This window comes from Vipera berus (genome assembly GCF_964194415.1).
Source record: "Vipera berus genome assembly, chromosome: 1".
Classification (NCBI taxonomy): domain Eukaryota; kingdom Metazoa; phylum Chordata; class Lepidosauria; order Squamata; family Viperidae; genus Vipera; species Vipera berus.
The window spans coordinates 254,322,911-254,348,992 of NC_138202.1; the positions used below are offsets into that span (position 1 = coordinate 254,322,911).

The following is a 26,082-nucleotide window of genomic DNA, read 5'->3' on the forward strand; positions in this document are numbered from 1 at the left end:
GATGCCCGCAAAATAATCTGAGCACTGGAGAAAGTGAAATTATGGTTTGGAATATTATACAACTGTATTTATTTTTGCTGTGTGAGAAACTCAATATATGACAGGCAATAAATGTGTTTTATTGTGACCAGTATAAGCAGTTATTTCAAATATGTACATTCTTTTTCTGTTTAGACTGTACAAAGAATTTGCAGAAGAAATGGGCTTTAATGGGTTCCATTTGTACCTAAGGCCAGTGTACTTTGAATGTGCAACTCACAAGGAGAAGGCTGACCAGCTCTCCCCGATATTCATTGCTTCACTTCTAGAAGATCATGACGTTAATGTGGACAGGCAAGTCAGAGGCTTATAAACATTTTCTGCAGATATAAACATGAATAAATCACCAACAAACTTGATAATATTTGCTTCCATTCTGAAGATAAACTTAGTAGTTTGATATAGAACAGCTACTGCTTTTTAAAAATGTTTTGTTAGAATACTACGATACAATAAAAGTATGAAAAAGAAAAGGAAAATAAGAAAAAGGAAAAAGTTAAGGATTAGAAAAGTGAAAAAAAACCAACAACCAGAAATTTTACTTCTGCCATTCTTTCTGTAGAATAATTGCCATCTTACTCTTCCCCCTCCATCTTTAATCCTTTCTAATCCTCATAGGACAGCTACTTCTTCCCACACACATTTCTCTTGAATAGAATCCAATCATACTTTCCTTCTGTGCGTCTAACTATACACATAGTCCTCGTCTTACTATTAAAATGGAGCCCAAAAGTTCCGTTGCTAAGCAGTTTTCAAGTGAGTTTTGCCCCATTTTACAATCTTTTCTGTCACAGTTGTTAAGTGAATCACTGCAGTTTTTTTAGCAAATCATTCAGTCATTAAGCGAATCTGGCTTCCCCCATTGACTTTGCTTGTTGCAAGCCAGCTGGGAAGATTACATATTGTAAAGCCATGACCCTGGGACAGTGCAACTATTACCGGTATAAATACATGCCAGTTGCCAAGCACCTAAATATTGATCACATGACTATGGGGATGCTGCAACGGTCACAAATATGAACACTGGTCATAAATCACTTTTTTCAGTGCCGTTGTAACTTTCCCTATCATCACTAAATGAATGGTTGCAAGTTGAGGAGCTCTAACAACCTGCTGTATCATATTGGTATTTTTATATTGCTTTTAATTGTGAACTGCCCGGAATCATATACTTGAGATGGGTGGCTATATAAAATGAATGAATAGATGAATGAATGAATGAATGAATGAGTGAATGAATGAATGAATGAATGAATGAATGAATGAATGAATGAATGAATGAACAAACCCTTACAGCCTTTGGCTGATCTACAGGTTGTTTGGGACAATTAGAGCAAGACTTTTGAACTATGTTCTGCAAAACCCTAAGATTCTATGAGAATTTGATGGGATTCCATGTAAGAGCAAGGGGAGAGAAAATTTCACTTGAAAAATTTTCTGCCAGCATCTTAGAGTGGGCTTCTCTGATTTATTTATTATCAATAGGCTGTATAGCCTAATTTTTTTTACAGCTTCATGAGTTAGAGCAGATTTCCCCAACCTTTTGGGGTTGGTGGCCCGGAGCCAGGGGGAGGGGGAAAAGAAAGGATGGTTTTGTGGGTGGGTGGGTGGGTGAATGCATGAATGCATGCATGTGTGCACAAACACCTGTTGCTTGCACAAGTGGGGCAGTGAACGCCTGTGATGTTTGCATGAGTGGGGCTGTGATGCTGCTCACGCGAGTGGGGCTGTGTGCAAGCACACAAATACACTGAACAGCCACTCATGCAACCCATTGGCCAATAGGCCATGGGCTACTACTGGCCACTAGGCTGCAGCCCTCTATAGGTTGGGGACCCCTGAGTTAGCGGGCTGTTTGGAGCAGATCAGAGGGTACCCAGTCTTCCATCATCATCTTTTCCTTACATTAAATGGTTACTAATTACTTAATTACATCATATTAAATGGCATTAACATTTAAAAATTTAGCTGGACTAGAAAAGTGAAATATACATTTGACAAATAAATAATTTTATATTGATATAAATAGATATTCACATCCCAAAATGGAAGAAACAGTCCAGATTTGTTCTTTTGAAAACTACACATGAAATATTGGGCTGGGAATATTTGCATATCTGATTAATTTTAAACATTCTTCAGAAATACTGTCCAAATATATGTTCTTCATAAACAAGGAAAGCTGAAATCACTTGTGATGAGGACAAGGATAATCTTTCATGTAATTTCTAAACGTAGATGGGTTGGCCTGTTCATTTCAGAAAAAGTTAAACATTGTTTTCTTTTGCAGATACATTCCTTCCAGCTTAATGTTAGAGATCCAGGATATAGACAATCAAATTGGAAAATTTAGCTTTTGCACGAGGGAGAGCATTCTGCAGGTAACTGAAATATTTTTATTCCAGTCTTAGTACTATTATATTAATTTATTTTACTTTTCTGCCCCTTTCCTATTTGTTTCATTTTGTACTAAACCAGCAGTGTTTATGAATGTACTTCTGCCCAGAGTCATAACAGATTCCATAAATAAATATTTTGTAACTGCAATCTTAGCATCTAGACTTTGAACCAATCTTGAAGCAAGAAATTGAATTCAAAACAATACCAAAAGTCACGTTATGCAACAATTTGATCACTCTGAAGTCTCTGGAAAAAAAGAGCTTTGTGAAGATGAAGAACTGGGTATGATTCCCAATCCTAACATACTCTGTCCAAAACAGAAAAAAGATATTTGTGTTCCAAGAAAAAAATCAGTGTTAAATAAGTTATGAGAATGGAGCCAGATATAGCAGAGGTTTGGAGTGGAAAAATCAATTACTGATCTCAATCAATCACATATCATTGCTGAAATGACTATTGCTTCTGTATGTTCACTGGACATCCTCTGATCAACTTTATTATCTGTCTATGGCGTTTGATTAGTTTTGTTTTGTGCTAAACTATTGTCACAGAAGATGGCAGCATGTTGTTAATTTTGGTTAATGTTGAAAATGCTATGCAGCGTCAGACATGGTGATAATTGAACAAAAGACTATCAGGAAATGATAGGGCTATACTGTACATGATAGACTGGGAAGTCACTCTATGTACAATATGTGTTTGCATGTGTGTAATCTGGGGAAAATATATGACAAAATACGCATCTTAAGAATGGTATCGGCACATACTGTATAGCTATCTGGAGTGAAGGCTGACTATGAGATCTTCTGAATTAGATACTGTTGCTTCCAAATTCAGTGCAAAATCAGTTCTGCTTCTAAATACAAATACAACTGAAGGAAGTTTATAGTCTCGTTGTCAGATATAAAGGAAATAAATGTGCAACATTACATTATAATTGCCACTAATCTTTTTATCTTCACCCTTTAGCTATTGCTGAAGCATTATGGAATGGAAAACTTGCAGATTGCTCTTGCCTGCCAAGTCACACATAAAAACATGCTCCTTGTAGCTGTTCAACAGGCTGCATTTTGTCCTTCAGTGCAGCCCACACTAACTGGAGACCTAAAGGTTGGCGACTTTTCCTCCTCTTTCTCCCTTTCAAAGACCAAATTCCACCACTGCTTTTTAAAACACACACACACACACACACACACACACACACACACACACACACACACACACATATACTGCTAAGCACATTGGTTTGTGCTTAAATTGTAAGCCGCCCTGAGTCTTCGGAGAAGGGCGGGATATAAATGGGATTAAAATTAAAAAAAAATTAAAAAAAATTATATATATAAAAAAATCAGGACCAAAAAAGTTATAAGGAATGAGTGAGTCTTTCTTTGCTATCTGCCTTCCATGCTGTTTGACCTTATAGCTATATTCTGCCGGGAAAGTGTTAGAGACATACTGTAGCTGCCCTCCTGGCCGTCTCTGTTTCAGATAGGAGACTATTGTCAAAGACAAATAAAATTATGGGTACCTTTCTGTGCTAGGCTTTTTCATCTGGGGCCAATGTGAACTCCAAGGATTCTGCAATGTATTGGGATTTTACTTGAAATGTTTCACGTGTCTGTTTGAATGCTGCTTAAGGTTGCTCAATTGGTGTGTCTGTGTAACAGTCACTGACTAGCCAGACTTGCTGTCTCCAGGAAGATCATTGGATGATTTGGGGCGGGAATGGGTTCCCTATTGGCCGCTGCCTAGTGGCCAAACATATAAGTAGCTGCACAGAAGCCTCTGTTTCAGTTCTCTTCCTGTTTGCCTCAATAAAGCAATGTTCCTGTTTGCAACCTCTCGTCTCACTTACTGCCTACAAAGAACTCACAACACAACAGATTCTCCATCCAGCATGGCTATTGCTGAAACCTCTGGTATTCGAAGGTCACATATCTGAATAGTATGCTGATTGAGAAAGGCCCTATTTCAGTTATGGAGTTCTTGACAGTAGATTTAATTTCTTTGCAAAGAAAACGTCAGCAGAGCTCATTATTTTGCACCTGCTTTATGTGATTACACACCTTGTTGTTAACCTTCTGGGATTTCAGGAAATCTTGTTTCTGAAACTAGACATTTCCTTCAGTCATGCAATAGGACCTAGGTCTTAAGATTTATGTATACTACTCCATAATGTTTTACAGCACTTTCTGAGCAGTTTACAAATGTCAGCATATTGCCACAGCAATCTGGTGTCATGGTTCCAATAGATGAAACCCATCGAAAGAACTTCAAGGCAAAACTTTTCCTTAAAGAGCATTTTATTCGGAAAACAAAGTATCAGCACTACATAGTTGAATCCAAAAATTTAATTCCCTCCCCCCAGATACAAAATAACAAAGTCCAATTCCCACCCCCAATAAGCTGCCATAAATCACATTCTCCAATTAACCTAAAAATGCGGACTTTCTCCTCAGCTCCTCAGTCCGCCAAAATGTTATCAGCTTGTCCTTGAGTTCCCACAAAGCAAAGATTTTGCTGGGGGTCGGCAAAATCACTCTGCAGCCATACCTGTACTTGCACTGGCAGCTTAGAAGGAACTGGTTCTTCCATCCAAAAAAAGGTGCCAGAACACCATCCTGTGCGTTCTATGACAAAAAAGCCCTGTTTTAACCAATTGTTGTTTCAAATTATACCTGTTTTTTCAGAATCAGGAGAGGATTAAAAAATATACATGTACTAAAAAAGTCTCATTAGTTTTCTTCCTAGACAGCTGAGTAAAAATAAAGTGTATTTAATATGTGTACTTCCTTCATTCAGTAATGTTACTCAGCTCCATACCTATATTGCCTTCTGGCTATTTAATGCTTCCTTGTCCTTTTTTATTTTTCTCTATTGTTTCCCCCCCCCCCCCGGAAGTAATAGAAGAAGCCAAACTACAAGAATTTGAAGCTACAAAGCCAAAATGTCCTTCAACAAGGCCCATATGATGGCATCAAGCATTTGAGAGCATGTGCTGAGTTCCAGGACATTTACGAGGGCCTCTGTTTATATTGACCTTTCTCTCCCCTTTATAAAAAATATTCAATGCAACAATCTGAGCCACTGAGACTATGCCATTTAAATTTCCCATAATGCCCTCCAGAACTGGTCAGTGGTGGCTGAGCAGCAACAGCAACAACTTGCCTGGTGGTATCAGCATGGCTTCCCTGAGTAACAGACCCCGCTGCTCTTTTATTTCAGGAAGTACACCTAAGTATGAAAGCTCAAAGCAGCAACTCACCCAATGGAAGAAGTTCTACAGTTGGGAGTGAAGCAGAGGATGCCTTGATGTCTCATTCCTTTAGGAGATTTGCAACTGGAGGTTGCAGTTCAAAGAGGTAGCTTAAACAAACACACACACACACACCTTGGTGTTGGGGCAAATGTGCTGAATGAGGACTGGAGAGAACAGGTCCACTCCAACCAGCCACAGAAATCCATTGGATGATTTTGGAATCATAATTTTCTATCAGTGTAACCTATTTCACAGGATGGTAGTAGAATAAAGTGAAGGGAAAATCTCTTCTTGATGGAGAGAGAGAGAGACTTTAAATATAAATGATAATCAAAAAAATCAGAGCATCTGGGTACTTAAGCTAGGGTTAGGTAGAGCAATTATAAGCCGTTCTAGTATCTGAATGCTTTCTGGGCTTAGATACCAGATGGAGAAAATAGCCTAACACCCAAAAGTCGATTGCTCCCAAAGACTTCTTCCAAGTAGCTTATCTCCTATTTTATTCCTTTTTTTCTTTTTATTTTTTTTTTGGGGGGGGGGAAATCTTCCAGATGGGAAGGAAGGTTTTCCAGAATATAGTAAATCTTTGCCACTAATTTTGATTTGTAACTTACTCCGTACCACTGGCATTTTAAGTCAGCAAGTGCTGCTTCAAATACCTCAGTGTATGACTGCTTTGTGCCTTAAAGGCCAGTCTGTGCTTCCAGTGGAGAATTTCGAGTTCCTGGTTGAGCAACAGGCTGCCATAGTTGGGAAAGATTCCCAAATGCAGGACTGCTGCTAGGCCAGCATTACAGATCGTAGGGGTTTCAGAAAACAACATATGTTCGTCACCTTATTGAGTTATTTTGTAAAAATAATAAAGGTGGGAAATAAACAAATCAAATAAATAAATAAATAGCAAGCCTGATATCACAGAAAATGGGAAACTTTCCAAGTGTTTGACATATTTGTGTGTGTGTGTGTGTGTGTGTGTGTGTGTGTATAACACTAATTCATCCTGTTAATATAATGCATGGTTTTGGATTCTTCATAAAAGCAAGAAATAAACAGAAAAACAACAGCATTATATGTCAAGAAAGTTTAATGCCTGGGCACGGTCAAAGAATAAAATGATACTGGTGAATACAGTTATCATTACAGGGGTATTTCTTAGTAATATTATTTTCTTTCATTCTCCAGACCTACCGAAGCTTTTGTTTCAATTCAGCTGGAGAAACAGGGTCCACGTGACCTGATGCTGAATACATTCATTCAGAAGAAACAAATCTTGGGGAGTAGAATACAAAATCCAGTAAGTGTATCTGAAATTATTTAGGAATTAACCAACGTTTGATTATAACTTTTAAAGGACTATTCATTAACTTTACTATCATAACTTTCCCCTTCATGGATTACTGCCTTGTCATGGCGAAGAGGCTTGTGTAATTCAATGAAGCTATGAGCTATGCCATGCAGGGCCATCCAAGACGGACAGGTCATAGCAGAGAGTTCTGACAAAACGTGATCCACTGGAGAAGGAAATGGCAACCCACTCCAGTATCTTTGCCATGAAAACCCTATGGACAGTACCAAAAGGCAAAATGATATGATGCTGGAAGATGAGCCCCTCAGGTCGGAAGGCATCCAATATGCTACTGGGGAAGAGCAGAGGGCTAGTGCTAGTAGTGCCAGAAAGAATGAAGTGATTGGGCCAAAGCCGAAAGGACGCTCAGCTGTGGATGTGTCTGGTGGTGAAAGGAAAGTCCAATGCTGTAAAGATTTTTTCTCCATAGGAACCTGGAATGTAAGATCCATGAATCCAGGCAAGCTGGGTGTGGTCAAACAAGAGATGACAAGACTGAACATCGACATCTTAGGAATCAGCGAACTAAAATGGACAGGAATGGGTGAATTTAATTCAGATGACCATCAGGTATACTACTGTGAGCAAAAATCCCTCAGAAGAAATGGAGTAGCCTCCATAGTCAATAAAAGAGTAGGAAAAGCAATACTGGGTTACAATCCCCAAAATGACAGAAAGATCTCAGTTCAAATCCAAGGCAAACCATTCAATATCACAGTAGTCCAAGTCTATGCCCCAAACACCAGTGCTGAAGAGGATGAAATTGACCGGTTCTATGAAGCCCTACAGCACCTTATAGAACTAACACCAAAAATTGATGTCCTTATCATCATGGGGGATTGGAATGCCAAAGCAGGAAGCCAAAAGATAACCAGAATAACAGGAAAGTTTGGCCTTGGAGTACAAAATGAAGCAGGGCACAGGCTGATAGAATTTTGTCAAGAGAATATGATGGTCATAGCAAATACTCTTTTCCAACAACCCAAGAGACGGCTCTACACATGGACATCACCAGACGGTCAACACAGAAATCAGATTGACTATGTGCTCTGCAGCCAAAGATGGAGAAGCTCTATACAATCAGTAAAAACAAGACTAGGAACTGACTGTGGCTCAGACCATGAGCTTCTCATTGAAAAATTTAGGCTTAAACTGAAGAAAGTAGGGAAAAACACTAGGCCACTCAGGTATGAACTAAATCATATATCCCTGATGAATGTACAGTAGAGGTGACAAATAGATTTAAGGAATTAGATCTGATAGAGTGCCTGAAGAACTATGGACAGAGGTTCACAACATTATACAAGAAGTAGCAACTAAAACCATCCCAAAGAAAAAGAAATGCAAGAAAGCAAAATGGTTGTCTGAGGAAGCTTTGCAAATAGCTGAGGAAAGGAGGGAAGCGAAAGGCAAGGGAAAAAAAGAAAGATACGCCCAATTGAATGCAGAATTCCAGAGAATAGCTGGAAGAGATAAGAATGCCTTCTTAAATGAACAGTGCAAAGAATAGAATAGAATAGAATAGAATAGAATAGAATAGAATAGAACAGAACAGAACAGAACAGAACAGAACAGAACAGAACAGAACAGAATAGAATAGAATAGAATAGAATTTTTTCTTCAAGAAAATTGGGGAGGTGAAGGGAACATTTCATGCAAAAATGGGCATAATAAAGGACCAAAATGGCAGGGACCTAACAGAGGCAGAACAGATTAAGAAGAGCTGGCAAAATTACACAGAAGAACTACACAAGAACGAGCTTAACGTCCCTGATAACCACGATGAAGTGGTCACTGACCTCGAGCCAGACATCCTAGAATGTGAAAGTGAAGTGGGCCTTAGGAAAGCTGAACAACAACAAAGTTAGTGGAGGTGACAGTATTCCAGCTGAGCTATTCAAAATCTTAAAAGACGATGCAGTAAAAGTGCTACACTCAATTCGCCAGCAAATTTGGAAAACTCAACAGTGGCCACAGGATTGGAAAAGATCAGTTTACATTCCAATTCCAAAGAAAGGCAGTGCCAAAGAATGTTCAAACTATTGGACCATTGCACTTATTTCATATGCTAGTAAAGTTATGCTTAAAATCCTATAAGCTAGACTATACCAGTATGTGGATCGAGAACTACCAGAAGTACAGGGAGGATTTTGAAGAGGCAGAGCAACTAGAGATCAAATTGTCAACATACACTGGATCATGGAGAAAGCTAGGGAGTTCCAGAAAAACATCTACTTCTGCTTCATTGACTATGCTAAAGCCTTTGATTGTGTGGATCACAACAAACTGTGGCAAGTTCTTAAAGAGATGGGAGTACCAGGCCATCTCATTTGTCTCGAGAAACCTATATGTGGGCCAAGAAGCAACAGTGAGAACTGGACACGGAACCACTGATTGGTTCAGAATTGGGAAAGGAGTCCGGCAAGGCTGTCTACTGTCGCCCTGCCTATTTAACTTATATGCACAGCACATCATGAGAAAGGCAGGGCTAGATAAATCGAAAGTTGGAATTAAGATTGCCAGGAGAAATAGCAACAACTTAAGTTATGCAGATGATACTACTCTAATGGCAGAAAGTGAAGAAGAACTAAAGAGCCTCTTGTTGCGAGTGAAGAAGAAGAATGCAAAAGTTGGGTTGAAATTTAACATTAAGAAAACCAAGATCATGGCATCCGGCCCTCTCAATTCCTGGCAAATAGATGGGGAAGAAATGGAGGTAGTGACAGATTTTGTTTTCCTGGGCTCCAAGATCACCACAGATGGGGACTGCAGCCAAGAAATTAAAAGATGCTTGCTCCTGGGGAGGAAAGCCATGGCAAATCTAGACAGCACACTAAAAATCAGAGACATCACCCTGCCAACAAAAGTGCGTATAGTCAAGGCTATGGTCTTCCCAGTTGCAATAGATGGCTGTGAAAGTTGGACCATAAGAAAGGCTGAGCGCCAAAGAATTGAGGCCTTTGAACTATGGTGCTGGAGAAGACTCCTACGAGTCCCTTGGACTGCAAGACGATCAAACCGGTCAGTCCTAGAGGAGATCAACCCTGACTGCTCTTTAGAAGGCCAGATCCTGAAGTTGAAACTCAAATACTTTGGCCACCTAATGAGAAGGAAGGACTCACTGGAGAAGAGCCTAATGCTGGGAAAGATTGAGGGCAATAGAAGAAGGGGACGACAGAAAATGAGGTGGCTGGATGGAGTCACTGAAGCAGTAGGCGTGAGCTTAAATCGACTCCAGAAGATGGTAGAGGACAGGAAGGACTGGAGGAACGTTGTCCATGGGGTCATGATGGGTTGGACACAACTTTGCAGCTAACAACAAAAACCATAACTTTGGCTTTAAATTTGTGGAAATATTTTGTCCCTACAGATAGTGCTTACAGCCACATGTGGGGCCAAAATTTCCATTGTTAAGCAAGGGAGTTAAATGAATTGTTTTGATATTATGACCATGTTTGCCATGGTTATTAAGCAAATCACTGTAATTGTTAAGAGAATCACATGGTTAAATGAATCTGGCTTCCCCAATTGACCTTGCTCATCAGAAACTGGCTGGGAAAGTCACAAATGACAATCACACAACCCTGGGAGGCTGCAGCCATTGTAAATACATGTTGATCACCCAGCATCTGGGTTTTGATCAAATGACCATGGGGCATGTTGCTGCAGTTATAACTGTGAGGACTGTTCATATTTCACTTTTTTCAGTTACATTGTAATTTTAGTTGCTAAACAAATGGTTGTAAGTTGAGGACTACCCGTATTTTAAAATATAAAATATATTTTAGTTATATTTAGGTATATCTAGGCTTTGTGAGATCGGTGGCCATGTAAACAGGATCAATAAATAAATATTAAAAAATAAGTCAGTCTTGTAATCAGAACAAATAAGAACAATAATGTGTGTATGTATGAAAGAAATAACAGAGGAGTAAAGTCTTACGAATACCTGAAAAAAATAAAATAAAAATAGTTTCTTTAATTGTTATCATAAAAAAGCCAGGTGGCTCTTCTTTAGATAGGAAAACCTTTCAAAAGTTTGTTTTGCTGTTTGAGGAATTGTTATGCAAAAATGTTCCTGAGAACAGGATGTATCAGGTTGGGAGAAATGTTAAGAGAATTCCTGAATCTTTCCACTGCAATTCCCTGTTTTCCTTTAAAATACGCTTTCAACATTTCATATATAATTATTATAACTGTGTATAATTTAAGTAACAAACAAGTGGCATCATTTCTTCTAGGATGAAGCTGAAAAAGTCAAAAGAGAAGTCATTGCTGAATATTGCCACAGGCAAGTATCTCTCCTTAAGAGTCATACATAGGATATTTGTTTCTCCCCACAGTCTGTGTTATGGTAGGAAACAATGCAGTGTTGACATTTATTCAGCAGAGGCTCTAAAGGAACCGGAGAGTAAATATAATGCTAAAATGAAACAAATTGAAACATCTTGTACATAATATTCTGTTATTAGTTGAAGCAGGAAAGAAAACAAAAAAAAAAACCCCACACCAATTAATCCTTTATAGAACCTTTCAATGTATATTCACCGCCCTGAGTCCTGCGGGAGAAGGGCGGTATAGAAATATTATTAAAATTAAAAATTAAATTAAAATTAAAATTATTATATGAATTGGCTATATACAGCATTTATATAACTAAATCGTTCATCAACCTTAGTGTTTTATACAAGCTACTGCTAAGCTTGTAAGCCGCCCTGAGTCTTCGGAGAAGGGCGGGATATAAATGGAATTAAAATAAAATAAATAAATAAATATATATATATATATAAAGCAGAAGAAACTTGATATTCAAGGTATGAGGTCTGAATTGTTGCAGTGCTGATTTTGTTATAAAGAAACTCAGCAGGATGTAGTCATTGTTAGCGATACCAAAAATCATGCCCCTGAATCAGAGGTAAACAAACAGAAAGGTTCCACCAAATTCAGAGTTGAATTGAGTTCAGTATAACTCAAACAACATGACTAGCATTCAGGGATTTGAGGAAGTGTAGTCCAGAATATTTGGAGGTGGGCATGTAATTTAGATCTGTATTGTGCTCCTTCTGATATTATAAGTGTTGTGAATTGAATTCTTTTAAAAATGCGGGTGAAGCATGTCACAGGCTGGGATGTTGAATTAAAAATATACAATAAATAATTCTATTTTCCAGTGTAGAAGTCATATAATTACCTGATACCGTCACAATGAAATAATAAGAAATATTAGTGAATGTTTGCATTCTTCCACCGTTACCTATTGCTAAGGCTGAAAATATAAAATCCTATGCATTATGATCTCACAGCAGCACTGATGTTTTGAAACTTCTTCCTTTTGAAGTTGGTAATTTGAATATCAAGGCTCTTTTGTTTTTTAATATTAGCTATAACATTCTTCTGATATTAGATTTGGATCCCATTTAGGTTGAATCATCGTATATCTCAGTACTCTCTTCGAAGTCAGATCATTGCCTATTATAACAGTATAAAAGCAATGCTGGATGACTTTCCCAGGGTGAAAAACAAATACTTTACCATAGGATTGCCACAAGAAAAAAAAGATGAAAAAGAATCCAAAGAAAAAGTTAACAGTGATCCCAGGTTTGTAACTTGTTTGCAGAGTTCCCAACCAATTTGATTGGTGTACCAGAGAGAATGGAATTAGCCTTGAGAGGTAACAGTTGGGTTAAACCAATATCAATTAGTGGTTCTTGGGTGCTGTGTTAGATTTATTTCTACAAGTAATTCAATTATTCTGTCAACAATCAGGTCATTCCAGCCACGACCTCGTTCCTTGCTGTCCAGTGATGGACAATCCTTCTTGAACCTGTGGTTCATCCCTCATCCTTCAGAAACTCTAGCTGCATTCAAAATGTTGCCAGAGAAGGTCAGTGCTTTGACAATCTTGCAAAAAGTCCTTTATTGGCCAAATGGCCTATATCTGAGATTGATATAAGAATGCAAATATGAGAATGCAAATATGAATAGGGCAGGAAAAGATATTTTATTGGGAATCATGATTTTAAAAATGACTGAGGAGTTGGGACCCAAGATATTTGATACTTTGCAAGGTTTTCTCTCATCATCCTCATCCCTCATACACAATCAGAGATACTGTAAAAGCTAAGAAAACTATCCTGACTGAGAATTATGGACTTAGTCCAACCTAATGGGTGCTCCATTTGGGGCAAATTTGGCCTATCCTTTGGCGGACAGCAGGTACAAAGATTTTATCAGCTTCTTTGTTGGGTGATATCTGCGATAGAAGGAATGCAAGTTAAGCAGGCCTTTCTCCTATGTAGAAATCTGTGGCAGTATTACTCAAATTGCTACAGAAGCTAAATTGCACTGCTTCTTACCATACATAATAAATAACCGTGATGCAATGCAATTCCTAAGAGATTTGCTCATAATTGTTTAAACTATGATTCGTTAAAAAGGACACAATTGACTGATTTCTTATGCACTGGGTTAATCATTAAAATGCTACCATTTTTAAGTTCACCAATCTGTACTGCATTATGATTTAGTGCAGGGGTGGTTAGTTTTTGGAGGCCAAAGACCATGCCTAATATTTTGAGAGAAACCGAGGGCTGCAAAAAGACTGGGACCACATTGTTGATGTGGAAGGGCAGCAGTCTGGGAGAAAGTTTTGAAGGTTTATTTTGTTTTTTTTTAAATGTATAGGACTAAGGGCTTATCTTACATCTATTGCATCTTTTGTATTTTCATATTTATCTCCTCATGATTTATGAAATAAGATAGCAATCATAGTCAGAAGAGGCTTTGGGGCCATAAAAAGGGATATTGGGGACCTCATTTGTGTCTGTGACCATAGGTTGCCTGCATGTGGTTTAGCACAGTGTAGGAACTAAGTCACAGAAAAGATGGAAAGATAAATATATTAGAAACCTTAAATAACCTCAGTTAACTCCTAAATATTAGATGTGCTGCTGTTTTTAAGGAAAATGCAAAGTTCATCCACTAAATTTCAGTTCACCCAGAAAAAAATACTTGGGCTTACTGTTCGGTAACTACTGAAGTGGTAGCTGGATCTGCCCTTGAGATACAGGGAGAAGAGAGGCAGCTGTGGGAATGATCAGATAAAAGTAGCTTAGCCCGCAGTAGGAATGTGGGTAGGGCACGCGGCTCAGAAGAGAACCTCCCTAGAAGAGAGATGTAATTTCAGACTGCAGGGTTCTAGTAACGTAAGCTTACAGTAAAATAAAATTAGCTCATCTGGCTGTGGATCTGATCTACCTCGTAAGGTTGACATCTACCAGTAGACAACTCAAGCATACTGCTTGTTGGCACTAAATATAGAAAGACAGGAGGACACTAGTGAACCTGTTTGGAGAAGATTTACTGTAGCAATCACAGTAGCTTCTGAACAATTTAACTGGTATCACTCTGGTCTGCTCAGTCAGTTTCTTTAAAGCCTTTCTCTGCCTGTTCTGGGATTACTAGGCAACCAAATGGCTGACTTATTTAATAAAAGCGGGACAGGCTTGCAATCCCAAAAGACAGACATAGAGCAAAAAGAAAAGATGTAACTTCTGAAAGTTATAATGATCAGATGCAAAATGGACTTAATTCAGTGGGGTATTGTTTGCCTTCATAACACATCAGCCAGGCAGTTCAAAAATGGCAAATCGCCCAGCTGAGCCATTACAGCAGCTGTGCTCCCTACTCCCGCTCTGCTGCAGCCTAATGGAAGGACTCCTGGATGATCAGTGCAGAAGAGGTCAAACCAGATGGAGCTGGCTGCTACTTTCATTTTGTGGTTTGCTTGACGATCTGTGATTTTTTTCTGAAAGACTGCCTTTTTTCTTTAACCTCCTTTCTCACAGGTTGGCTGTAGTGCCCTGCGGCACTCATTGCAAATCGTGGCACCTTTTCACGACATTATTGCATACATTTTCAGTTTTGCTCAGCTGGGAAGTGCACCAGGCTGCTTCGATTACAGATGTCCTTCTGAACATCTCACAGCAGACTGGGGAGGGACTGAGCAGATCGGTTAGTACCCGTTGTTGTTGGGGATAAAGTATGGCTGTCTAGTCTCTTCTTAAAAACTTCCAGTGTTGGAGCATTCACAGCTTCTGGAGGCAGGTTGTTCCACTGGTTAATTGTTCTAACTGTCAGGAAGGTTCTCCTTAGTTCTAGGTTGCTTCTCTCCTTGATTAGTTTCCATCCCTTGCTTCTTGTCCTGCCTTTCGGCGCTTTGGAGAATAGCTTGACTCCCTCCTCTTTGTGGCAGCCCCTGAGCTATTGGAACACTGCTATCATGTCACCCCTAGTCCTTCTCTTCATTAAACTAGACATACCCAATTCCAGCAACCGTTCCTTATATGTTTTAGTCTCCAGTCCCCTAGTCATCTTTGTTGCTCTTCTCTGTACTCTTTCTAGAGTCTCAACGTCTTTTTTACATCGTGGTGACGAAAACTGGATGCAGTATTCCAAGTGTGGCCTTACCAAGGCATTGTAAAGTGGTATTAATACTTCACCTGATCTTGATTCTATCCCTCTGTTAATGCAGCCTAGCACTGTGTTGGCTTTTTTGGCAGCTGCAGCACACTGCTGGCTCATATAGTTGATCTACTTTGCCATGACGTGACTGCAGCTGTTTCACAATGTTAGACTGAGCGAAGAGATGGGAGATAGGGCAAGTAGGAATAATTTTGTCTATTAGAAGAATGATTTGCCCCACAGGATGCAGAAATAGAGCTACACTTTTGAATGTACTAACAGTTGCAGAACACTGAGGTTTTAGTCCACTAAAGATTTCAAATGCAAAGCCATGTTTCTCAGAGGAGTAGCACTAAAGCAAGCAACTAAAATTCATTTTTAATGTGTGCCAATGTGCCTACAATAAAAAATGACAATGACAATAAAGGTTATCTATCTAAAGGGTGGAGGAAGCATATACTATATATATCCCATTTTAGATGGCTATTCAGGTAAGCTGACAAAATTTTGCTGGTAGATTAGTAAAGTTGTCTGAAAGTCTCAGGAGATGAGAACTTTTGAACCCCCTGAACCAAATCAATAGGTCCTGAGAAAAGCACACCAGTTAGAATAAGTCAAACTAGCAACAACTTGGTTGTTTTTCATAGAGAACTGCAGTGTAATAACTGGATAAAAGTATTTGATGTGATATTACAAAAAAAAAAGACCAAAGGAACCAACGCATACTCTTTTTTTGGATTCTAGGAATTGAACTTCTTGAAATACAGAAAAAAATAGACAGCCTTCCAAATTCCTCAGATCCAAAGAAAGTGTCTCACATGCTGACCATGCTCAAAGAAGTGAAGTTTCTTCAGTTTGAAGCAGCAGTGAGATACTCAATGAGGTAAAATATAAAGCTCATTGCATCAGAAAGATAAATAAATTAAACGATGACTGAATTTTAGCATACTAAAACAATGGGGGGGGGGAAGGAAGAGCAAATCAAGGAAGATATGAAAAAGAAGCACATCTGAGGGGTTTTCTTTAAGGTGTTTGAAACTTTCTCCTGAGTGACTCTTAAGAACAGGAGCAATTCAGCCTTTATATCTGGATATTTTCTTCTACTGAAAATGGTGTATAGTCCATTACTTCTCTGTTTACTAGGGAGCAAATATGGTGGGAGATTGGAAAAATGGGAGTAAGTTGGGGGCACACTTGCAAAAGGACTGCTGGGAGAGAAAGCTGACCACTCACAAAATGGCTGTCAAGAAGTGGCATAACTAGCAGTAAGATTCTATTATAGGCTCACTCAATCTTCCTGCAAGACCTCTTGACTGCCCAGCTCCTTTTTCTTCTTTTTTCCTAGCAGGTGGGCACCTTTCCAAATAAATACTGAACTGCAATGTCCAAAATTTTGTCCATTTATTTACTTTACTAAAAATTCATGGGGCCTCCTTGGGGTGCAAGGCATTATTGGAAAGAAGGCTGAAGGCAGAAGATTGGGGAGCTTAGTAGCACTCCATATTTTTTTTCTTCTGCAGACTGTAAAGCAAGTGGGAAAGGAGGTAATTCCTTTTTTTTGTATAGATTTTATTAGTTTTTATGGGGTTAGGGGTAAGGTAGAGTCAGGATTAGGGTTGGGGTTTGGGTTAGGGTTGGGGTTTGGGTTTTTCCAAATAACATTTTCAATATTTAGTAAACAGCATAATGTCTGGGTACATGTATTTAACTAACAATAATAGATATAGTTAATTATCATAAACAATATATTAATTCATCACTCAATAGCCTTCTTACTAATATAAATTCAAAATTACATATCACATTCCTTTCTCTCTGACTCATTTTTCTAGCCATTGATAAAAAATTTCCCATGTTCTAAAGTACACTGAGTCTTCTTTCTCCTTTATTTTTAAAGTCAATCTATCCATTTCTGCACATTCTAGAATTTTCTTAATTAGTACTTCTGCAGTTGGTAAGTTTTCATTTTTCCAATGCTGGGCAAATACCATTCTTGCTGCTGTTAATATGTGTAGTATTAGATATCTACAATCTTTCTTGTAATTAGCTCCTATTATTCCTAACAAAAATAATTCTGGCTTAAAGTCTATTTGTTTTTTAGTCATTTTCTCCAACCATAAATGTATTTTAACCCAAAATCTTTTTGCTTTAGGGCATGTCCACCAGATATGATAATAAGTACCTGGTCTCTGTTTACATTTCTAACAATTATTTGAAAGGAGGTAATTCTGATGCAAATATGTCCAGAAAGAAATGCATCTTATCCACCTCTCGTCTGTGGGTATTCTCAGTTGCCCAAGTCATGGTTGTCCCAAAGGTGCTTTTTCAAAAGGCAACTGGACTTCTTTTGTTTTCCTTGAAATGCTAACGACTGGATGACTGCAACAAATATAAATCCTTCCATTATCTACCATTCAGTCAGAGCTGAAGAAGCTTCTTGGATGAGAAGTGAAATGGCTTCAAGGAAAAACAAAGAAAGTCCAGTTGCCTTTTGAAAAAGCACCTTTGGGTTTTCCACCGATCATTCTTTCAATTCCAAGTGATAGTCTCCAAAAGCAGCTTTGAATGAAAACAATTGTGAGAAATCACAGATGACTCCAAATTGTAGAGTAGCAGGAGCACAGGCATGCTTACACCTACTGCTTTGCTTTATTACTTTTTAAAAAGACCAAGTAAATAAATAGCAATCTTCATTCCTGATACTAAAGTGATTATAAAACTATGATCAGAGGAAATATACAGTACATCTTACATAACCTGAAAAGGAAGACTCCTCCTGCTCCAATAATTGTCTTTAGGGGAGGAGGATTTAAATTCAGTGAGAATTTTTAACAGGCAGATGAAATCTCTGTTTCTGTATGGGAGATGAATGGATAATTTTAAATTTGGAGCCACACACACACAATGTGTGTGTGTGTGTGTGTGTGTATTTTAGGATCAGATCTTTTTGAATAGTAAAATCAGGATTAAGGAATTAAATAATATTAAATAAGGAATTTTAAAAGATGTAAATAAAATTTATTCAAATGAATTTTTGTTTTGTTTCTAGAAGCTATAAAATATTTTATTTCTACATTTTGTGGAAAGCTATAACTATAATACGAATTAAACAGCACTGATTATTGTGGCCTTTTTATTTTATTTACCTTGTACACTACTTTATTTATAAAATGCATTTAAGATCACATATGAAGAGTGAGTCTGCACATCTCTTCACTGGTGAAATGTGTAAGTTGTGGAGTGTTCATGGGAAATGTATTGTGTAAACTGGAGTAAAAGGGTGGAAAAATAAGACATTCCAAATTGGTTTCATTGAGGTCCAAGAGCATAATTATGTTACCAGCCAAAATTAATATTCCTTCTGCAATGTAGTGGGTACATAACACCTTCTCCATGGGAATGATAGGCAGCAGTGTGTTTTTAATGAGAAAACCCTTTTTGACCTCCTTCAGCATCCGGATAGGGATCCAGGGATAAAAGAATGGGAAATGCTAGATCACTTTTCAGATGTTGTCACAGTATAACAAATGAAATGCATTGTGCAATACTTAAGCAGAATAAATTGGAAATTGCATTTGTCTTTTCAACATTTATCTTAAAAATTCATATGGTCATCCATCTTAAGCAATTCTGGATAACACAATAATAGTAAGTATTGTTCTATTTTTCTAACATCCCTTCAGGGAAGCATTTTTATCTTCTGGAAATGTTTCTGCATATCAGAGTCTTACGGACAACATTTACCACGCATTGCCTCCCATGAGTAATGTGGTTTTTGGAAGTGCATTTGCTTCTCAACTCCAAATTCCACAGCTATTAGATCCACATGGGCAGAGAGTGAGTAAAGTAGCTTTTTAAAGAAATATTTGCTTTAACTTCTAAGACATCTTTCAGAAGCATTTATATCTCATCTATTCTCCAAAGAATTCTGTTCAGCATTTAACAATTAAAAACAGCTGAAGTGATTTTCTTCTCATCCGTACCAAAGGTATATATAGAAGGTACAAATATGAATAGTGTGGCTCTTTTAATGTAAAAGTTCAGGCAAATGCTCTATTGCAGGGGACTAATGTATCTTTTTGATCTATTTTTTTATAGTCTAAATGATATTTTAATTAGCAATTTTGGGTTTTACCAGTAATGACAGAAATCATAATTTCAGCAGAGGACTACACAAATCTGTGGAGAGCAGCTTTTGAGCTAAAACATTTGACTGCCTTCATGGCAGTCAATAGGTTTCTTTCCAGGATAGCTCTGTACTTTGAGGAGCTCATGTTTCAGCATTTTCCTGTAATAAAAAAATTGTGTGGTCTTCAACACTGTAATATGGATGGTAGTAAAACTTCAAGTCCACACATAAGTCTTTTCTGTCTCTCTATGTATGTGTTTGTGTGCCTTCAAGTCAGTGTTGACTTCTCGTGACTGCCTGGACAAGTCCCTGCAGTTTTCTTGGAAGATTTCAGTAGTAGTTTTGGTGTTCTTGGTGCTCTCTGAGCTTGGTTGTTTTCTTGCAGATGTTTCCTTGGTCAATGAGGTAACATCTAGTTACACAACCATGTTCCCTAGATGGGTAATAAAATGGCTGCAAGAAAACAACCAAGCTCAGACAGTACTAAGAACTCCATGGTTGAACCATGAGGTACAAATATTCTCTCCTACAAGTGGTTTTTCCATTGCTTGCTTCTTAGGGATGAGAGAGAAAGACTGGCCCAATGTCACCCAAATGGCTTTGTGCCTAAGGTGGGACTAGAACTCACAATCTGTAGTCTACAGCCTTAACCATCCCAACACATTGGCTCTATACATAAGTCTTTTAACTTGTTTTGTTTGTAACCCAAGAGCCGCTCTTGACAACCTATGAGACTTATGTAAAGTCTCTTCCCCATGTGCATATCAGTTTTCTTTCTTTCTTTCTTTCTTTAATTTATTTATTTAGATTGATTGATTGATTGATTGTTTGACAATAAGGGTGTGAAGCATCTACAGTGATTTTTTGTCCCCCCTGGAACTTTACTGTTCCTTTTTTGCCCACACAGTTCACTGATCAATGCACACTTCTGTCAATTAAGCTGGACTTACGGATATTAGGGGTAGGATACATGTGCCTAGGACTTAATATTAGAACTATGCAATTATCATTCCTTCTTTTAGGCATTAATGTTTTTTCCATGGAGGACATTCCTAGCAAAAGGAGGTCTATTTCCTGACACCATAAGCAACCTAAATCCCATAAATGCTGGTATGCAGGTATGAGGCTTTTATTTCTTAGTACATCTTGGATTTCCTTGGATTGTCAACACTATGCAGATAACACTTTATTGCACCTAGAACAAATTATATTGCCATATCTGAATTATACACATTGGTAGCATATTTCATGTCCTAGTATCACTTCTTAGATGAAGCAATGATTTACATTTGTCAAAATCCAATCAAGTTCTGAATTCATCTCATCTTTCCTAGTTATGTCTATGTAGTCTCAGCACTGAGGATCAAAAAGTAGCTCACGGAGAACTGATTGGGATGCAGTTTGTAATGGAAGATGTTCTCTGGAATTCTGAAATTCTGACTGACCACCAAGAAGTGCCAAAACCGTTCAGAAATGTAAAACAGGTGGAATTGTGCATAAATCTTGCTCTGTTTTGTTTGGGGCTGACCACATTTGCATTTAGCACTAAATAAAAAGCTTTAACTCTGCAGTTCTTTTATTTCTTGCATTAATTACATGATAAAATTGTTCAAGTTCCAGAAAAATTATGTGTGGCAACTTTTGCTATGTATCATATTATATAACTGAATGGCAGCATATCTTTAAATGACTTGACATCAAACTTGACTTTTTTTAAAAAAAATCCTGAACTACCATGTCAAATATAGTATCAGTCACTTATAGACTAGAGACTATCAATGGTCAGTAACAGGCAATTTTTATATAATTTACTCAGAAACAAGAATAACTGAGGGATCCTTGGTGCTCTCTGAATTTGGATGTTTTCTTGCAGACATTTCATTACCTAAATTAGGAGCATCAACAGTGCTAAGTCTTTTCTGCAAGAAAGCAACCAAGCTCAGAGACCACCAAGGACCCCCCCCCATTTCAACCCTGAGCTACAAATATTCTCCTTTATTGGTTTAAGAATAACTGGATGAAAAGTCTTCAATTGTTAATTCACACAATGTATATGCTGGTGTCTTTTGACACTGAGTATTAATGTGGACTGACATAAGTTAGCTGTAGACTTAAATCATTTTCTTATTTTTTTAAATTTGGCAAAATGTGCTTTTGCAGCTCTGTTAAAATCTCTTTCTAAAAAATATCTTGTATTTTCCAATCATTGTTTCCGCAGGTTTCAGCATCAATGGCTGAAGCAAAAGGAAAAGCTTTAACAGCACCACCTGATACAATGACCTCATATGCCTTGCAGAGATCATATCTGATACGATGGAATCAACTGGAAATGTTAAAGGCAGAATGGGGAAGACTTAAACTGAAAGTTGAGGACATCAATACAGTTCCTCTGTATAAGCAATTTTCTGAATTGTATGAGTAAGTTACATCCTAGTGTAAAAATATTTTTAATTTAAACATTCAGTCATATTAAATCTCAGCAGTGCAGATTAAAAATAAAACAATATTTCATTTTCCTGTTTTCCTTGTTAAATTTAATTTTAAAACAAAATAGATTTAACAACAAACAATATGCATCCTTATTTATAAATAAGAACATAGAAAAATTGATTTACTTTTCCTTCTTGAAATTCTATATTTTAAAAAAATCAGAATATACCCAATCATATATTTAATCTATTCTACTCACCCCATCTTGGGAATGATGAAATATTACGTACTGACCCTGATTGTAATGGAAAGTATTCATAAATTGCATCCCATTGTTTTCACAACTTTATGAGGTGAGTAAACAAGGAAGTAATTTGATTGAATTCAGTCATAAATGTTTATGGTATCTTTGCTAAGTTACTAAGAATTGTGAATAAAGCCAGTAGACTTCTGGGTGCAATTCAAGGTTCTGGTCATCAGCTATAAAGCCCTCCAAAGCATCTCTCCAGTTGTTTCTATCCATCCAGAGTTGATATACTTCAGATCACTTCCATAAATAGAGCCTTGGTGGAGCCTTGGTGGAGCAGTGGGCTAATGCCTCCTTAAGTAACACCAGCTGCCTGCAATTAGTGCAGGTTCGCATCCCACCAGGCTCAAGGTTGACTCAGCCTTCCATCCTTCCGAGGTAGGTAAAATGAGGACCCAGATTGTTGGGGGCAATAAGCTGACTTTGTAATAATGCCGCTTGGGGGGGCAAAAGCCCTAATAAGCAGGCATATACATAGAATGAAGGCTACTGCTAAGCTTGTAAGCCGCCCTGAGTCTTCGGAGAAGGGCGGGATATAAATGGGATTAAAATAAAAATAATAATAATAAATGGCTGGGATTAAGGAAGCATGGTTTATTACTGCCTGGCCCTGCCCTCGGGACCCCATCAATCCTAGATACAAATGGTGCCTATTCTCCTGGGGTTCCAGAAAGCATTTAAAACCTGGTCTGCTCCAGCTCTGACATTAATGATGTATCTTTAGGGGCCCTCTCATATTTGTATGGTTTATTGTTCTGGTTACTTTAGTTTAGGTTCCCTGTTTATATGTAATTTTTTTTATTGTTTTCTGAATTTTGTTAGCCACCCAGAGTGTAACGGAATGGATGGTTATAACCCTCTAATCTACAGGGTTGAACTGTAGAGTTTCTTGGTGGTCCAGTGCAGTTGCATTGATGATGTTACGTAACTGGGAAATGGAACTTCTGTAAGCAAAGAGTCCAACTCAGCACCAAGAACTTTGGAATTAAAAATTTAATTTTAGTTCCATTGCTTTAGTCACTTGACACTGAATGAACTAGCAAAATGGAAATATTCTTTTCATTATCAGTGGCATTATCAATATGAACAGAAGATATTTATAAATATTGCCATCATTTGAGATCACTGAAAAGTTATTTGACAAAAGGACTCATGTGTGGAGATATATCTTTGCATTTTTTTAGAGCTGAAATCTTACGTGCTGCAATGAGATCCATAGCCAGACATTGGGGTATAGAGGATGAGTTTGAAGAATATGGCACCATCCAACCATGTTCACTGTTCCCTAAAGAAGTTTCAAAAATCGATATAATAACACACCAGGTAAAATAGATATGGCAGAGCAAAATAAGAGATTGGTATTTGTTCATTAAATATATATACAGTATCAAGGATATTTTCTCTAACAAATTAGAAGATGTCTATCTCTAGCCAGATTTTATTTGAATTTCCATATGAAAATATAACAATGATTGTGTTACAATTATTGTTTTATACTGTTATGTTCCCTTTCCCTTTCCCTATTTCCATTTTAATTTAATTTAAATCTTGTGAGGCAGGCTAAACAGAGACAGCATCTATGATCATCCAGTAAATTTCATGACTAACTTATGGTATGCATCATTCCTTCTTTGGGAGGCAATTCAATTTCACAACTGGCAGATAAAATAAAATTTTATGAAAGAAAAATTCAATTTCTTTCTTGTAAAACTTTACATATTAAAATGTAAACATTAATTGTTGGTAGAGAAAACTTACAGAGCTGCTCAAACACCAACAAATAACAAAAATACAGAAGAAAATACAATATTCCAGACAGCCACAAGATAGCATTGGTTACTAGAAATTGCATGATCACTGCTAGAATCTCATATGAGATACTGGATTCCAAATAATATTACAAATCACAAGATATTGCAAAGGAAATTTCTGTCTCTTGCATATGAGTAAGATATAATTCAAAGGTGACAAAACCTACTTTAATTTGCTCAGAACAATAAAGAAAAGGGATTTAACAGAAGACTGTAAACAGAAATCAAGACTGGAAAAATACCTGGCTAGAACAGTTTTACTTATTTCTACAGAAATAGAAGACGCTTGAAACAAATGTTTCTCTGCTTCAGTTTCTCTTGCTTTTTGGAGGTTCCAATATGTTAATATTGGAATATATGCTGCAGAGATGGAACAGAACCTATTCTTTTTATATATATAAGATTTGTATTGATTTTTTTCATACATTCAATAGTACTTGTTCAACAAATGTGTTGTCTGAGTTTACATTCACTAATACAGATTTAATTCCTAATCCTTTATTCTTTCCTCTAGCCATTGATAAAATAAGTCCCAAGTTTGATAATATTCCGTTTTTTCTTTTTCTTTCAGTTCAGTCAGTCTATCCATCTCTGCATTCTAGTATTTTTTTAATTATTTCTTCATCTGATGGCATTTCTTCATTTTTCCAATACTATGCGAATATAATTCTTGCCACTGTTGTTACATGTAGAATCAAATATATGCTTTGTTTATCAGTCTTTTCTGGCATTATACCTAATTAAAAAAAGTTCAGGTTTAAAATCTACATATTTTCCCAACATCTTTTCTAGGCACATATTTTTTCCCCAATAACTCTTTGCTTTGGTCCATGTCCACCAAACATGGTAATAAGTACCTGACTTGTGTCTGAATTTCCAACATCTATCTGACATGTTTTTAAACATTTTTGCTAATCTTGCTGGTGGCAAGTGTCAAGAACAGATCCTATTCTTAATCATCCTCTCAATGCCTTTCCCCAAGTTTGCATTTGATTTAAAAGGGATCACTGGAGCTATCTCCAGCAGAAATGGGCGGGATTATCTACATTTAAATGATAGCCATCTGTAATTGTGTACGTGTGTACTGAACATCTGTCCATACAGGTTGCACTCTGACATGCAGGCCAAATGCTTTCCCAACAGATATATTTAATGTTATTTTCCATAATAAAAATAATGTATTAGTATATTGTATTTGGAGAGGGCAAAGCTTCCTTTTTTTTTTATAAATCTTGCAACTTCATAACAAATGTATTCCTTTGATTCCTGTTCTGCCTTCTTATCCTGAATAGTGTATAAAAACTAAAACAGACGTACAGTATGCTATTGGCCCGCTTCGCCTGATAATTGCCTGGCAGTCCTTTGATCATAATCTCCCCACAAACATATGGCAGTTTGCTTTGTGCTTTTCCTGTTGCCAGAAAACAGAAAAACAAGTTTGTCAGAGGCAGCTATGTCAATCAGTTGTAGAAAAAACAATAAATAACCTCATGGATTCTTAAAGATTAGTAGGTCTGTTATGAAATAAATTGGGTTGACAAGTTTATTTAATCAGGTAGGTAAAATGGGGAAGTAGGTGAAAATTGCCATCTTAATGACTGGAAACCTGAGACAATTTTTTGGCCAGAAAGCTGATGGGAAAGAATCATAACAGGCTACTTCAGGAACTCTGTTATATTTATCAGAACAAAGCACTCATTTCATAGCCATATGAAGAAGGCAATGGCAAACTGCTTCCAAAAATCTTGCCAAGAAAGCTCAGGGATGCCATGACTCAAAATATAACAGCACGAAAGAAGCAAATAAAGGATCAGGAACAAATATATTATTTGTTTGAAAACTTAGTTTCATATATTGTATATGAAAGGCTTTTGTGGTTTTTTGCTGACGTCCTGTTAA

At 37.4% G+C, this 26,082-nt stretch overlaps 1 protein-coding gene and 1 long non-coding RNA gene across 2 annotated transcripts in view; one reads left to right on the plus strand and one right to left on the minus strand.

Annotated features, from left to right (window-relative positions):
* Window positions 1–25,840, minus strand: LOC308677142. Its single transcript, XR_014028425.1, has 3 exons — window positions 25,501–25,840; window positions 23,571–24,919; window positions 1–359 (listed from the first exon to the last, which is right to left on the minus strand). It is a non-coding gene; the product is annotated as an uncharacterized lncRNA (long non-coding RNA).
* The window catches only part of LOC308677120 (coiled-coil domain-containing protein 162-like), a 48,160-nt gene that overhangs the window by 3,789 nt on the left and 18,289 nt on the right, over window positions 1–26,082 (plus strand). The window contains exons 5-19 of the mRNA XM_081343284.1: window positions 175–333; window positions 2,330–2,420; window positions 3,409–3,549; window positions 5,665–5,801; window positions 6,881–6,992; window positions 11,285–11,334; window positions 12,465–12,641; window positions 12,810–12,927; window positions 14,891–15,056; window positions 16,251–16,389; window positions 19,190–19,343; window positions 20,658–20,753; window positions 20,970–21,110; window positions 21,854–22,053; window positions 23,557–23,695. Of these exons, the coding sequence (XP_081199410.1) occupies window positions 175–333; window positions 2,330–2,420; window positions 3,409–3,549; window positions 5,665–5,801; window positions 6,881–6,992; window positions 11,285–11,334; window positions 12,465–12,641; window positions 12,810–12,927; window positions 14,891–15,056; window positions 16,251–16,389; window positions 19,190–19,343; window positions 20,658–20,753; window positions 20,970–21,110; window positions 21,854–22,053; window positions 23,557–23,695 (2,020 nt within the window). The remainder of the gene's footprint in view (window positions 1–174; window positions 334–2,329; window positions 2,421–3,408; window positions 3,550–5,664; window positions 5,802–6,880; window positions 6,993–11,284; window positions 11,335–12,464; window positions 12,642–12,809; window positions 12,928–14,890; window positions 15,057–16,250; window positions 16,390–19,189; window positions 19,344–20,657; window positions 20,754–20,969; window positions 21,111–21,853; window positions 22,054–23,556; window positions 23,696–26,082) is intronic.